The sequence below is a fragment of the Schistocerca cancellata genome, chromosome 2 (genome assembly GCF_023864275.1).
Source record: "Schistocerca cancellata isolate TAMUIC-IGC-003103 chromosome 2, iqSchCanc2.1, whole genome shotgun sequence".
In the NCBI taxonomy this organism is placed as follows: Eukaryota; Metazoa; Arthropoda; class Insecta; order Orthoptera; family Acrididae; genus Schistocerca; species Schistocerca cancellata.
The window spans coordinates 822,355,750-822,372,703 of NC_064627.1; the positions used below are offsets into that span (position 1 = coordinate 822,355,750).

Consider the following 16,954-nt stretch of genomic DNA (forward strand, 5'->3'; position numbering starts at 1 on the left):
GGGCTGGAAAATACCGGTGGTCTATTCGGAAACAGTACGATTAAATGAAATGTACGTGTGGCATATCTCGCCGGTAACATCTTCTGGGTAGTTCAGCGGCCTGGTGTACGCTTTTTATATGACGTTACTTCGACCACATGTGCGTCGATGACGGTGCATGGATGATGAAGACAGCACACACACCCAGTGTCGAGCGGGGAAGATCCAGACCCGGCCGGCCGGGAATCGAACCCGGTGCCCAGTGATCGAGAGTCAGCAACGCTACACGCAAGACCACTATCCAACGAACAGTAATTCCATGATTAAGATTCCAGTGGCGGCAGATATTTTTGACACTCTATGGGACTAATTATTGAAATAAAAAATAATCATTTCTGTGGTGTTTCAGTGAGAAACACAGCCCAGTGTTTTTTTTTTTTTTTTTTTTTTTTTTTTTTTTTTTTTTTTTTTTTGCAGATAGACAAATAAAACAGATTGCCGAAGGTTTGCACTTCCTGCAATTGACGTTATGTGTTCGTTTCACTTGATGTCGCTCCACTACGTTACACCTACAAATTTAATGGGCATGACTGTCTATTTAATCCTCTTCTCAAAAATGGTATCTTGCATTTATCTATAATAAAGATAAGCTGTCAGTAAGTACTTCAAGCGATCATTTCGTCTAAGGTGTTCTGAACTTCTAATTTACCGCATCTATAATTTTACCGGGGTCCCGGTTTCGATTCCCGGCCGGACAGGGGATTTTCTCTGCTCGGGGGACTGGGTGTTTGTGTTGTCCTCATCATTCCATCATCATTCATGAAAGTGGCTAGTTTGGACTGTGTACAGACTGGGACGTGTACGGGCGCTGATGACCGTGCAGTTGAGCGCCCCGCAAACCACAAATCATCATCATCATCATCATCATCATCATCATCATCTATAATTTTACCTGTCTTTTTAAACAGTAGGCATTGGACTCCCTTAAGCCAATAATGTCGGTAAATGTTGATATTCATTTGATGTAAGCTAATGTAGAGATTTAAGTGGTCTTGAAGCCTTCCTCCTCAGCACCCATACAGCTTACTACTCATTACAGCCTTCGTCCTCAGCACTCATACAGCTTACTACTCATTACAACTTATTACGGAAGCACTAGACCTACCTGATTTTTCCGACTGAACGTCACGCGCAGGTGGAGACCCAATAGCTGAGTGGACCTGGGCACTCATGTTCCTGTGTTTCGAGTGGCCCCGAGAACTTGGCGACTACCTCCTGCAAACAGTGTCACCACTCTGAGTTTCAGAATACTTTTGATACTTACCCTTGATACTGATATACGAATTATCTCAATAGGTCCCCCAGAGTGGCGGCTGAAGCTGTACCATTATTCATCGCCACGTACGACCTTAGGAAAATGGTGAAAACGAACGTTCTGTGTGCGCGAAATCATTACACGGGCGCCAGTCCACGTAAGACTATCCTGATAAAACCGTGAGTTCGTAAAATATTTTATTTTTGCCGTGTTGCCTGTTCTCTTTCGTCTGGGATAATGTTTCTGACTTTGTCCGACTCGAATAGCTGGCATTCTCAGAGATTCAGCCTCCTTTGAGATACTGCATCCCGAGAAGAAAGCCAACAAGCTGTACGTCAAAAAGTGCTCACGAAATCGTCAACAATTTTGTATTTTATTTTAATTTGAAAACTAGCAGTTTAAATTTTTCCCACAACACTGATGTTCCAGTCGGTCACCTATGTCGGTGTTATTTTCTTTTAGGGCTATGGAGGAAGGGTATGACCTCCGTAAGACACGGCGATTCGTGGCGGAAAACGGTTTCCGTTGATTTGAGTAGTGTTAGCACAATAAAACTTAAGATCTAATGATTTCGTGCGCAGTAATATGAGTTTGGTATATCAGACGAATGTGAATGTTATGCACTGGGATTTTAGAAACTGCTCAATAATATGACTAAAATTGCATTTCACAATAAGTTGTTCTAAGAAATGCTTGAACAGTTCTTGCGTTCCTCAAAAATCCATTTTGACGTGTGGATATCGTTTTAAACATTTTATTCTTTAAAGATGCCCGTTTACATGTGCAGTAAATAGTGTTACCCAATTGTGTAACGGTTACCTAAACTTGCAAGTTATTAGTACACTTAATGGCTGTTACTGTAATTAATTTTCTGGATAAAATTGTTTGCTGAACCTGCTTGCAGCCACGCCCAGTTGGCGTGACCTTTTCCTGTTTTTGGGAACTGTGTGCTTCCGATTTCATGCCCTGTTCTTAATGGTACAATTGTCAAAATTGGTTTTGAATGAATTGAGCCTGTACTACACTACTGGCCATTAAAATTGCTACACCATGAAGATGACGTGCTACAGACGCGAAATTTAACCAACAGGAAGAAGATGCTGTGACATGCAAATGATTAGCCTTTCAGAGAATTCACACAAGGTTGGCGCCGGTGGCGACACCTACAACGTGCTGACAAGAGGAAACTTTCCAACCATACACAAACAGCAGTTTGTCGTGATGCCTCGTGTAAGGAGGAGAAATGCGTACCGTTTCCGACTTTGATAAAGCTCAGATTGTAGCCTATCGCGATTGCGGTTTATCGTATCGCGACATTGCTGCTCGCGTTGGTCGAGATCCAATGACTGTTAGCAGAATATGGAATCGGTGGGTTCAGGAGGGTTATACGGAACGCCGTGGTGGATCCCAACGGCCTCGTATCACTAGCAGTCGAGATGACAGGCATCTTATCCGCATGGCTGTAACGGATCGTGCAGCCACGTCTCGATCCCTGAGTCAGCAGATGGGTACATTTGCAAGACAACAACCATCTGCACGAATAGTTCGACGACATTTGCAGCAGCATGGACTATCAGCTCGGAGACCATGGCTGCAGTTACCCTTGACACTGCATCACAGACAGGAGCGCCTGCGATTGTGTACTCAACGACGAACCTGGGTGCACGAATGGCGAAACGTCATTTTTTCGGATAAATGCAGGTTCTGTTTACAGCATCATGATGGTCGCATCCGTGTTTGGCGACATCGCGGTGAACGCACATTGGAAGCGTGCATTCGTCATCGCCATACTGGCGTATAACCCTGCGAGATGGTATGGGGTGCATTGGTTACACGTCTCGGTCACCTCTTGTTCGCACTGACGGCACTTAGAACAGTGGACGTTACATTTCAGATATGTTATGAGCCGTGGCTCTACCCTTCATTCGATCCCTGCAAAAGCCTACATTTCAGCAGGATAATGCACGACCGCATGTTGCAGGTCCTTTACGGGCATTTCTGGATACAGAAAATGTTCGACTGCTGCCCTGGCCAGCACATTCTCCAGAGCTCTCACCAATTGGAAACGTCTGGTCAATGGTGGCCGAGCACTGGCTCGTCACAGCACGCCAGTCACTATTCTTGATGAACTGTGGTATCGTGTTGAAGCTGCATGGGCAGCTGTACCTGTACCCGCCTTCCAAGGTCTGTTTGACTCAATGCCCAGGCGTATCAAGGCCGTTATTACGGCCAGAGGTGGTTGTTCTGGTTACTGATTTCTCAGTATCTATGCACCCAAATTGCGTGAAAATGTAATCACTTGTCAGTTCTAGTATAATATATATGTCCAATGAATACCCGTTTATCATCTGCATTTCTTCTTGGTGTAGCAATTTTAATGGCCAGTAGTGTACTTTTGATTGTGAGAAGTCTGACCATTTTAATAAATTTGATGGTAATATTGTTGTTAAGTAACAAAGTGTATTACATGAAACAACAGATGTCCACCTTCCATGTATTTTCCTTAAAGCTATCCCAACCCTAGTTGTGAGGCATCGCCGGCCGGTGTGGCCGAGCGGTTCTAGGCGCTACTGTCTGGAACCGCGCGATCGCTACGGTCACAGGTTCGAATCCTGCCTCGGGCATGGATGTGTGTGATGTCCTTAGGTTAGTTAGGTTTAAGTAGTTCTAAGTTCTAGGGGACTGATAACCTGAGCAGTTAAGTCCCATAGTGCTCAGAGCCATTTGAACCATTTTTTGTGAGGCATCAGGCTGATCTATCCAATTTGTAACATGCAGCACTAGATGATATTACGAGTGAAAAAAGTGATTGATAGAACTCAACATGCTCCATTAAACTTCGGGCGTGCAGACGGATAAATTCTGCTTCTTCTTCTAATATTTCGGTTGTGCACCGTTCATCCATCTTCAGAGTAAACCGAAAGACTGACCCTCAAGCAATCGCTCCATCCTTTTGCCCTCGAGGACCGCTCCACTGGCATGCGGCCACAGATACAGAAGGCACCAGACACTTTGACCAGCGGCAAAGACGTACACATATGTATGGATTAGATCCGCGGCTGCGCGTTCGATCATGCTGAGAACTCGATGTGTCACTGTGAGCTGTTAATTTATCACAGAAAGAGGCCTATTCCATGAGGTATCCGAGCCGAAACCGCTATATCTTTTTAAAAAATTCGTCACCAGACGTATTGCAGTTACTTCTCTCACTACTGAGTCCCAGGAAGATGAAGTAGACACCTAAATTTCGACGTTTTCGTGCACCTTAGAGTGACCAATATAGACGCAGTGCGCTGCCACTGCCGATTTATTGGGCTGTAACAGCCTGGTGTACCTGCGGTGTTCCGTACATCTTTCATGGACTGCAGGAGTCGTCTCTCCAGTGTGTGAATGGCCACATTCGTAGGGGTTCTTGTAAAAAGGGTGAACATTAATAAAACCGACAAACTGCAGGGGTTGATTCCTTACTGGAAATGGAGGAAAAAAGATCCTATGAACAGGTGTCCTGAATTGCATCGTTGCCATGGTAGATGGCGCTGACGAATGAAAGTTCCTCTGACCATGTGCCGTGTGTTCCTTGTGTGTTGCAGTTTGTGTGATTGACGCAGGTTACTGTTAGCAGTAGAATGGTCCGGTATACATGTTGGCAACAAGCCGAGTTATCGCCTGCGTACCGCCAACCAGATGGAAAAGGTCGAGATGCAGCACAGCTATACCAGAACAAGTACCCTCACAGACGCCAACCACGTCACACAACGTTTACAGCCGTTTCTGGGCGTTTGTGTGATCATGGGTCGTTTGAGACAGACGAACGTGATGGGAGACGGAGGGCTCTACATACACCAAATTGAGAGAACCTTATTAAAAGCTCCAAATCTGGTGTACGCAGAGTCCGCCATCTCCCTGCACGTTCGTCTGTCTGAAAGGACCTTTATTGTTATCTCTTTATTGTTATTTCAATATATTACACAAAAGGTGGGCCGGCAGTGGCAATATTACGCCGCTCTTCGGCCACAGATAGAACAAACAGACACAGGGAAGACACAGAAAAACAAAACATTACGGTGGACAAAAAAAAGTAGACACTTGAGGAAAAAACATGGAGCCGTTCACAGGTGGAGCATAATAAAAAAATAACGTTCAGCACTTGTACACGGACACTGATGACTGAAACAACACACGTGAACGGTGGAGCATGGGCGGTGAAAACACGATAGCACACACAAAGAACCGATGGCGATGATCTCCAGTGTGCGAATGTTCACTTGACGTGTGCGAGTTGGGGACCTGCCAAAAGGGGAAAAGGTGGGGAGGAAGGAAAGGGTAGGGTGAGATGCCAGTGGCAGAGGAGATGCGATGGGGAGGAAAGAAGGTACGGGGGTAGGGGTAACCCAGGAGGAGGAGGGAGGGAGGAAGGGAGGAGGGAGAGAAGGGAGAGAGGGTGCCCTAAGGAAACACAGGGTGTGGAAGGGGAGGATCAAAATTGATAGGAGGGATAGATGGAGGGGTTGAGGGCATCATCAGGGAGGGGGAGTTGATGGAAGCCACCTTGGGCGAGGGTATGGAGAGCGGAGAGATGGAGAGCACATGGGACATGGGAACACAGGTGTGCCAGTGGGCAGGGGTGGGAGAGGATGGGAGAGACAAGCAGATGAGGGGGATCAAGTTTACGGGAGGTGTAGAGGATCCGTATCCGTTTGAGGAAAAGGAGGAGGTGTGGGAACAGAATAAGGTCACATAGGATCCGCGTGGGGGAGGGGAGATGGATGCGATAGGTGAGGTGGAGTGCAAGGCGTTCTAGGATTTGAAGGAATTTGTAAAAGGTAGAGGGGTGGAGATCCATGCAGGATGGCATAGCAGAGGATAGGGTGGATGAGGGATTTATAGGTGTGGAGGATGGTGGAGGGGTCCAGAACCCATGTACGGCCAGAAAGGAGCTTGAGGAGGCGGAAGCAGGAACGTGCCTTGGCTTGGATTGTCCGGAGATGGGGGGTCCTGGAGAGGCGACGGTCGAGGGTGACACCAAGGTACTTGAGGGTGGGGGTGAGGATGATAGGATGGCCATAAATGGTGATACAGAAGTCGAGGAGACGGAAGGAAGGGGTGGTTTTGCCTACAGTGATCGCCTGGGTCTTGGAAGGATTGACATTGAGCAACCACTGATTGTACCAAGCGGTGAACCAGTCAAGAGGGGATTGGAGAATGTGTTGGGAGCGTTGCAGGATGGGGGTGAGGGCAAGGAAGGCGGCGTCATCGGCGTACTGGAGAAGGTGGACGGGGGGTGGAGGCGGCGGCATGTCTGCTGTACACAGAAGGTAGAGAAGAGGGGAGAGGATGCAACCCTGCGGCACACCTGCGGAGGGGTAGAAGGTGTAGGAATCCGTGTTATGGATGGTGACATAGGAAGGACGTTGGGAAAGAAAGGACCTGATCAGATGGACGTAGTTGATAGGAAGGGCGAAGGTTTGGAGCATGAAGAGGAGACCAGAATGCCATACATGGTCGTAAGCACGCTCAAGGTCGTGGGAGAGGAAGATGGCGGACCGACGGGACTTGAACTGTTCGGAGAGGAAATGAGTGAGGGAGAAGGTCATCGGCAGAGAAGGACGGTCGAAAGCTACACTGGATAGCGGGAAGGAGGCGGTGCTGGCGGAGATGCTGGTGGATGCATTGGGTAAGGATGGACTCCAGGACCTTGCTGAAGACCGAGGTAAGGCTGATGGGATGGTAGGAGGGGACAGTGGATGGCGGTTTGTCGGGTTTGAAGAACATCAGGATATGGGAGGTTTTCCACAGGTTTGGTTAGTAGTCGGTGGACAAGACCACGTTATATAGCCTGGCCAGGGTGGAGAGGAAGGAGGCGGGAGCTTCACGGAGGTGGCAATAGGTGACACGATCGTGACTGGGAGCGGTGTTGCATTTTGTGCGGAGTGTAAGGATGATATCCAGAGCGGTGATGGGGGCATTCAGTTCACTGTGTGTAATGTTGTCCAAGTACTGGAAGCCAGGAGCGAGTGGAGGGACAGAGGTGTCAACTGGCAGTTTATGGCGGGTCATGGCCCATCGAACATAGGACGGTGTGAGGTGGAGCGTACACCATTAAGTTAAGTAGTGGTTTCGACTATCTACATATCTACTGTTTGTGTTTTCCTCTTCTTTTTCGTTTATAAATGTATAGCTATGGTGTTCTTTTAATCATTGACAAAGGTCTTCGTAGGCACTTGTGGGTTTTATTGTTGTTCTGAAGAAGGTGTAGTTATCTACACCGAAACCTGGGTTAACCTTTAACACTAGGTGCCTTTTTCGCAATCGAGGCGGGTTTTTAGTTTTTTAATATCCCATAGCGTTCCTTGATTTAGAGAAAATTTTGAATAGCGGAGATTGAAATACACTACTGGCCATTAAATTCCTACACTACGAAGATGAGATGCTACAGACGCGAAGTTTAACCGACAGGAAGAAGATGCTGTGATATGCAAATTATTACCTTTTCAGAGCATTCACACAAGGTTGGCGCCGGTGGTGACGCCTACAACGTGCTGACAAGAGGAAAGTTTCCAACCGATTTCTCATACTCACAGTTGACCGGCGTCGCCTGGTGAAACGTTGTTGTGATGCCTCGTGTAAGGAGGAGAAATGCGTACCATCACGTTTCCGACTTTGATAAAGGTCGGATTGTAGTCTATCGCGATTGCGGTTTATCGTATCGCGACATTGCTGCTCACGTTGGTCGAGATCCAATGACTGTTAGCAGAATATGGAATCGATGGTTTCAGGAGGGTAATAAGGAACGCTGTGCTGGATTCCAACGGCCCCGTATCACTAGCAGTCGAGATGACAGGCATCTTACCCGCATGGCTGTAAAGGATCGTGAAACCACGTCTCGATCTCTGAGTCAACAGATGGGGACGTTGGCAATACAACAACCATCTGCACGAACAGTTCGACGACATTTGCAGCAGCATGTGTAACACTACCGCCTTGTCGGACGTGCGTTAGCTCAATAAAGCCTGTACTGTAATAAGTTCACGGGCTTCACCTTGTAAACAAGAATTTAGTACATAAGTTGACCGCGTGTACCTAATGGAAGCAAGATCGAACCTACACTCAGTTAGTAACTACAGTGATGCGTCAAGCAAATGTAAAGTATAATTACGCGTTCGCATGGACAAGAAGTACACACAGTAGATACTATCAATGATAAATAATACGGTCGCCAGCCTAATTAGGCATTGAGTGAGTTTTTCCCTGTACAAGTGGTAGCATGTACAAGCATAATGACACATAGTAATGTTGCGTTTTATGGCAAAATTTTAGAATCAGAAAGAATCTACTGAACTAAAGTTTCCTTCTTTTGTACTAATTTGGATGTGCTAAATTTACACAACACCACACAGCAATGATTACTACGAGCTGCCCTTTGTATATTAATCAGACTGAAATCGGGCATAGATTACCCTAGAATCAGCAATTTTGAAAACACACATACAATGTCACTATTAAAATTGGAAAAAAACACTGATACACTTAGGTTTAATATAGAAATTACTTTTACTGTTCAATTCTGATCAGTACACTTCAAAATGTGCAAGAATAGGCAAGAGAAAGGGGGGGGCCTGAATCTGTTATGATTGTTATACTGACACTAGTAAGTCCTGAAGGTAAATTAACACTCAAAGTTGTCAATCTGGGGATAACTACTCTTTTCCTTTCTATTGCTGAATCGATTAGTTATCATTCTTTCAGTCTCAAATTAATTAAATAACGTTGCTAGCTCAATTCAAAATTTATCTTTCAATTTAATCACACTGTTGTTCTTTACTAACATCTGCGTTAACAAACATGAATTTAAACGTCTTTATAGCATAGATTAGTCTGCAGATGATTTATTACTAACTGTAAACTTTCAATTCGGGATACTCGGGTTGCACAATATGTGGTAAGGACCCTGTCTAGGTCAATGATAAGGATAAGTGATGGCTAAGGCAATTCTGGTAAAAGTCACGTTATTATTGAACAGTCAGAACAGTTTCAACACTGGTCCACACAGATACACTTCTAAAGATGAAATAAATGTTTGACCTGTGCACGTCGTTGCGGCGGATGGCGGGCAGCGAGATAGCGGGCAGCACAGCACACATACAAGCACGGCTAAAGCTCTCACAGTATCGGCACTTTCATTCTTCTTGGCGTCGTAATCTTTCCAGTTTTGTGCCTGAGAATATAGCCATGCCAAGTAGTCGTCGGAATCGGCCCATCCGAGGCTCAATGGAATCCACTTTTCCTAGATAGCCTCCTCGGTACAGTACATGTTCCTCTGACCGATGCCCAACTCCGACTGTTTTACTGAGCCCGTTGTGCCGAACCGCGCCAGTGTGCGTTTTCCCGCGCTCGCCTGCATCCACCTTTTCTCGCGCCCCTACAGGTAGGGTATTCACCACAGGTTTTCTACTACACATATTCTAATGCATTACCTACGTATGGACCAAGTGTTTAAATTACAATTTTCACATTATACAATAGTTTTAACATTAAATACACTTTCCTTTGGTTATCAAATTGCTTGAAATCTAACATAAGTAATAACATTCATTTCAAAAGTTGTTTACAGTTTCTTTAACATGACACGAAAAGGAAAAAAATTCACAACATTATTTACCTTATTTTACATAAATTCAGAAAGAAAAATTCATCTAAATTCATAAAGAAAAAAATTATTATAGGCACATTATTGTTACACATGCCCCTGTTTCCAGAAAATTTTCTTAAGTCTAAATTTTATGGGAACACTAAATTTAACAATGATACACTGGTTCTGAATCTTTACGTAAATGTTCAAGAAGATTTACACTACATATTTCCTTCCACTCACTGTATATAGGTTCACACTATTTTAACATATCAAGACCAATTTCTCGTTATTTACTTAAGTGCCTTTTGCACAGTCCCACTTCCGATTCTAACATTACTAAAATAGCAATTTAATCATTTTTTCCCAAATTTCTTAAAGAAATAATTTAAAATTCTGGAATGGAAACATTTAACTACAAAAACAAATGCATATTTCGTATACACTATAAGATAATTTGTCGCTGCTTGCTTTGAATAGCAGTCCATTTCTTAACTTACTAAACAAAACACACACACAAAATTTTCAGAAAATTAACTACACATATTAGCTGCCTATTATGCGGATTTGGGCAGTCCTTCTCACTCCATATTGTCACACCTCCTGGATTACATTTACAATTTTCCATCGACTATTTATCTGCCCTCATTGGTATTTGGCAGTCCTTCCTATTCTGGTTCATACACTGCCCATTTCCATTTTAGACAGTTCCATCTTTTATCCGGCTGACAGCATTTATCTTTTCTTTTCAGTCCTTTCCTCCATACATTTTTATAATTACAGTACAATTGGTAATCTGAAACTCACATAACTACATTAGTACACTTTCAATGGAATACAGACATTTACAAAGATTAGTTACATTTCAAATAACTTGGGTTCAGCATAAGATACAGCACAATTACTCGTTCCTGGGAACATACAATTTCAGGTCCACAATATTTCTTACACCTAAAGGTCTTTTGGATTTTGGGTAGATTAGGTAGTAAGCATTTTCGTGTGGAATGTTCTGTATTATATATGGTCCGTTATAAATATATTTAAATTTTGAAATTTCATGGTTTAGTTCACTAGATTTTTCGTGGGTTTTTAGAAGAACATAATCTCCAATTTTAAATTTTGAAACTTTTAGATTTTTATCGTGTCTTCTAGATCTAGATTCGGCTTTTTGCTTTGCCCTTTTTATTACCAATTCTTTCTTTTGATTCAATCCCAAACTTGTACAAGGTGGAAACTCTAATTTTTTTTTCAATTTAACTTTTACTACTTCTACCTAACAAAATTTCTTCCGGTGGGAATCCTGTAGTCTCATGATGTAATGTGTTCATGACATTCTCAAAATCCGATATGAATCTGCCCCAGGCTCTATGATTGTGACTGCAGTATGTTCTACACAATCTCCCGACTTCGCGCATGTACCTTTCAACCGGATTGCTTGCAGGATGGTAGGCTGCAATATATTTAACCTCCACACCATTTTTCTCCATTCCCTCTTTCCAAATTTTGGATATGAACTGGGGTCCATTGTCCGATAGTACTGCCTTGGGTTTCCCGATGGTCCTGAAGTATTCGACCATCCTACTAAATACAGCTTTTGCTGTGGCTTTTTTCAAGGGGTATAGTTTCACAAATTTAGAAAATACTTCCAAAATCACCAAAACATATGCACAATTTCCCGAAGTCTTTGGGAGGGGACCATATAAATCTACCGATAATAAGTCTAGGGTGTCTTCAGGCTTAGATTTTAATTCAATCTCCTCTTTTGGCGAAACGGCCTCATCATCAGCTTTATTTATATCTACTGTGGCTTCATATTCGGTGTAATCCTCGTGGACTTTAATTACTTTCATGTAATCATCTGCCCCTTCTCCACGGTGCCTCTCGGTAGCAGCTTGCACTATTGGCGGATTGTTAGCAGAAGTTATTTCTTCCTCAATGCTGAGGATTTCATCCTCCAAATCCTTCCTCTCATTAACCTTCCTCTCATCGGCAGCACGCGTACTTTTTGCGACGCTATTTAGTCTCCCCTCTTCAAATTTGGGCCACGTCACTTTATTGACGCCCCTATCATTTCCCTTCCTATTAACTAATTTCTTCGCCTCATACTCCTTCTTAAAATCCTCCCACTCACATTGCTTTAGGCCCTTGTACAGATCGTCGATCTGCACACGCCAATCAGTTACCTCTGCTAATTCATTATCGCCCTTTACCACATTGCGAACACTGCTAACCGCAACTCCCTGTGTACTCACAGTCTCATTTATTGTTTCCTTTGCCGCGGAATTATCCCTCGTAAAATTTTCATTATCTCTTACGGCTACGTCCGTACCTACTGCTGCCGTATTGCTAGCGGCTTCTCTCTGAGCAGATGTTCCGCTAGGCTGGGCCGTTGCCCTCTGATGCTCCACTCGCCCGTTAATCTGGAGTATTCTGTGCGGCCGATATGACTCATGCTGGCTCGCACCTGACGCTTGTCTCGCCACAACACGTTGCGTCGTTTCACGCCTGTCTCTAACCTGTCTCATTACATTGCGGTCGGTCCGGTATCTTTTCTTAAATCGGGGCCGGTATGTATTGTCCGCTTCCGTTTGGCCCGCAACGTTCGCGGAAATTAGTTTCCCGCGTCGTTATTATTTTGCGCGGTGTACTCTCGACCGCGACCTGGATAACTTCCTCTGCCTCTTCCTCTGCCTCTTCCTCTCTGTATCATATTGACGCGAAATCCATCGCCGTCATTTCTTTCGTCATGGTTTCGGTTATTACGGTTACCAAAATTTTGATAATTGGCACGACTTTCGCGCCAATGATCTTCGTCTTCGACCCTTTCTAGAAATGCTTGGAAGCTACGATGGTTGCTTCCTACATACCTCTTAGAATCTTCTGGAAGCTTTTTATATAGCTCCCAGATAATTTCCGAATCTGATCTTCTACCTCTTAAATGCGTCAATTTCCTGTACCAATACTCGCAGAAATCTTTCAAAGAATTCCTGCCCCTGTTATCATGCAGTTTGGCCATGATAAACTCGCGCCATAAATGGTCCTGCTTTTGTTCAGACCAATATTCTTCTGTAAATCTTTGCCTGAATTCCTCGAACGTCATTCGTTCGGTATTTAAATTTATTCCCCAGCGCTTAGCGTCACCTGCTAAGGCGCTAATTACTACGTTTATCTTTTCCTGATCAGACAAGTGCTCAGGAAATACTCTCTCGCAATTTTTGATGAAATCTAACGGATGCCACCCGTTATGTTTCTTGGCTGGATCGAATCGTTTCTCGCCTTCTAATAGCTTCGTAATTGGTGTGCCATTACAGACAACACCAGGCCTATCTTTTATTTTGCTCTCCAAATCGAAAATTCTGCCTTGAATTTCCGTAGTATTTTGTTCACAATTTTGAATACAGCCGGTTACTATTTCACCTAAATCTCTTCCAGTATCTAGAACTACCTTTTTCAACTGTGATATTCCGTGTTGACATTCGTTTACGATCTCAGTTTTAAGACCGAAAACTTTTTCGTCTACCTTAGTTACAACCAGAGGTTCTACTTTCTCTTGGATGTTGAGAATTTCAACATCGAATCTACTGTTAATGTTTCCAATTCCCTCCTGCATAGTATCCATATTTTTGTTAATAGTATCAATTTCAAATTTCAGAGTATTTACCACAGAACTTAAATTACCTACTTTTTGTTCTACTTGTTCTATTTGTTTACTAATTTTAATTCCTTGATCTTTTACCTGTGTTTTAATTTGATCAACGTGCGTTTTAAGCTGCTCATTCTGTGTTTTGAGCTGCTCGTCAACGTGTGTTTTGAGCTGATTAACCTGATTGCCGACTTGTTTTTGAAGTTGCTCATTCTGTGTTTTGAGCTGCTCGTCAACGTGTGTTTTGAGCTGATGGCTCTGTGTTTTAAGCTGCGCATCAACGTGCGTTTTAAGCTGCTCATTCTGTGTTTTGAGCTGATGGCCCTGTATTTTCAGCTGCTCAGTCTGTCCTGCAATTTGTTTGGTTAATTGTTCAAATAAATCGTTGATGCTTAAAATTTTTACACTGTTTTGTTCTACGGAATCCGTGTGTTCCGATTCTACTTCATAAGTTTCTTTCGGTTCTTTCTTTATCTGTGGTGAATCAAATATGTCAGTGGATTCGTTCACGTACCCACTATCATCTACTAAGTCACCCTCTACTTCCTGTTTTGTCCCTTGCTGTGTTCGAGACGATCGCGACATTTCAAGCTGTTCATTGACGTGTTCATGGTATTGTATGTACGCCAATTGTCTTCCGCTAACGCCATCTGTTATCTGGCCGCGTAAACTCCTGCAACTGCTAGCTGCATTCTCCATTTCGCTCGGCACATCTACCCTGTCTACGTTCCTGTCCATATTGAATGCCAATTACACCACACTATTATACTTGACTTACACTGCAGTTTAATTTGCTAAACTTTATTGCTGTTCGTGCCACTGAACATCCACTGTTCGGTCTTTACGTTAGTTTATAACCGACAAGAACTGGATGTCCTGTCACCGGGAAGCCACTTGTAACACTACCCCCTTGTCGGACGTGCGTTAGCTCAATAAAGCCTGTACTGTAATAAGTTCACGGGCTTCACCTTGTAAACAAGGATTTAGTACATAAGTTGACCGCGTGTACCTAATGGAAGCAAGATCGAACCTACACTCAGTTAGTAACTACAGTGATGCGTCAAGCAAATGTAAAGTATAATTACGCGTTCGCATGGACAAGAAGTACACACAGTAGATACTATCAATGATAAATAATACGGTCGCCAGCCTAATTAGGCATTGAGTGAGTTTTTCCCTGTACAAGTGGTAGCATGTACAAGCATAATGACACATAGTAATGTTGCGTTTTATGGCAAAATTTTAGAATCAGAAAGAATCTACTGAACTAAAGTTTCCTTCTTTTGTACTAATTTGGATGAGCTAAATTTACACAACACCACACAGCAATGATTACTACGAGCTGCCCTTTGTATATTAATCAGACTGAAATCGGGCATAGATTACCCTAGAATCAGCAATTTTGAAAACACACATACAATGTCACTATTAAAATTGGAAAAAAACACTGATACACTTAGGTTTAATATAGAAATTACTTTTACTGTTCAATTCTGATCAGTACACTTCAAAATGTGCAAGAATAGGCAAGAGAAAGGGGGGGGGCCTGAATCTGTTATGATTGTTATACTGACACTAGTAAGTCCTGAAGGTAAATTAACACTCAAAGTTGTCAATCTGGGGATAACTACTCTTTTCCTTTCTATTGCTGAATCGATTAGTTATCATTCTTTCAGTCTCAAATTAATTAAATAACGTTGCTAGCTCAATTCAAAATTTATCTTTCAATTTAATCACACTGTTGTTCTTTACTAACATCTGCGTTAACAAACATGAATTTAAATGTCTTTATAGCATAGATTAGTCTGCAGATGATTTATTACTAACTGTAAACTTTCAATTCGGGATACTCGGGTTGCACAATATGTGGTAAGGACCCTGTCTAGGTCAATGATAAGGATAAGTGATGGCTAAGGCAATTCTGGTAAAAGTCACGTTATTATTGAACAGTCAGAACAGTTTCAACACTGGTCCACACAGATACACTTCTAAAGATGAAATAAATGTTTGACCTGTGCACGTCGTTGCGGCGGATGGCGGGCAGCGAGATAGCGGGCAGCACAGCACACATACAAGCACGGCTAAAGCTCTCACAGTATCGGCACTTTCATTCTTCTTGGCGTCGTAATCTTTCCAGTTTTGTGCCTGAGAATATAGCCATGCCAAGTAGTCGTCGGAATCGGCCCATCCGAGGCTCAATGGAATCCACTTTTCCTAGATAGCCTCCTCGGTACAGTACATGTTCCTCTGACCGATGCCCAACTCCGACTGTTTTACTGAGCCCGTTGTGCCGAACCGTGCCAGTGTGCGTTTTCCCGCGCTCGCCTGCATCCACCTTTTCTCGCGCCCCTACAGGTAGGGTATTCACCACAGGTTTTCTACTACACATATTCTAATGCATTACCTACGTATGGACCAAGTGTTTAAATTACAATTTTCACATTATACAATAGTTTTAACATTAAATACACTTTCCTTTGGTTATCAAATTGCTTGAAATCTAACATAAGTAATAACATTCATTTCAAAAGTTGTTTACAGTTTCTTTAACATGACACGAAAAGGAAAAAAATTCACAACATTATTTACCTTATTTTACATAAATTCAGAAAGAAAAATTCATCTAAATTCATAAAGAAAAAAATTATTATAGGCACATTATTGTTACACATGGACTATCAGCTCGGAGACCATGGCTGCGTTTACCCTTGACACTGCATCACAGACAGGAGCGCCTGCGATGGTGTACTCAACGACGAACCTGGGTGCACGAATGGCAAAACGTCATTTTTTCGGATGAATCCAGGTTCTGTTTACAGCATCATGATAGTCGCACCCGTGTTTGGCGACATCGCGGTGAACGCACATTGGAAGCGTGCATTCGTCATCGCCATACTGGCGTATAACTCTACGAGATGGTATGGGGTGCATTGGTTACACGTCTCGGTCACCTCTTGTTCGCACTGACGGCGCTTTGAACAGTGGACGTTACATTTCAGATATGTTGTGACCCGTGGCTCTACCCTTCATTCGATCCCTGTGAAAGCCTACATTTCAGCAGGATAATGCACGACCGCATGTTGCAGGTCCTTTACGGGCCTTTCTGGATACAGAAAATGTTCGACTGCTGCCCTGGCCAGCACATTCTCCAGATCTCTCACCAATTGAAAACGTCTGGTCAATGGTGGCCGAGCAACGGGCTCGTCGCAGTATGCCAGTCACTATTCTTGATGAACTGTGGTATCGTGTTGAAGCAGCATGGGCAGCTGTACCTGTACACGCCTTCCAAGCTCTGTTTGACTCAGTGCCCAGGCGTATCAAGGCCGTTATTACGGCCAGAGGTGGTTGTTCTGGGTACTGATTTCTCAGGATCTATGCACCCAAATTG

The 16,954-nt window shown here is 43.5% G+C and overlaps 1 protein-coding gene across 1 annotated transcript in view; it reads right to left on the reverse strand.

The window, feature by feature from the left end:
* Window positions 1-1,164: 1,164 nt before the first annotated feature.
* The window catches only part of LOC126158972 (protein Wnt-8b-like), a 121,518-nt gene continuing 105,728 nt past the window's right edge, over window positions 1,165-16,954 (reverse strand). Inside the window, exon 9 of the mRNA XM_049916479.1 lies at window positions 1,165-1,254. Coding sequence (XP_049772436.1) covers window positions 1,165-1,254 — 90 coding nt within the window. The remainder of the gene's footprint in view (window positions 1,255-16,954) is intronic.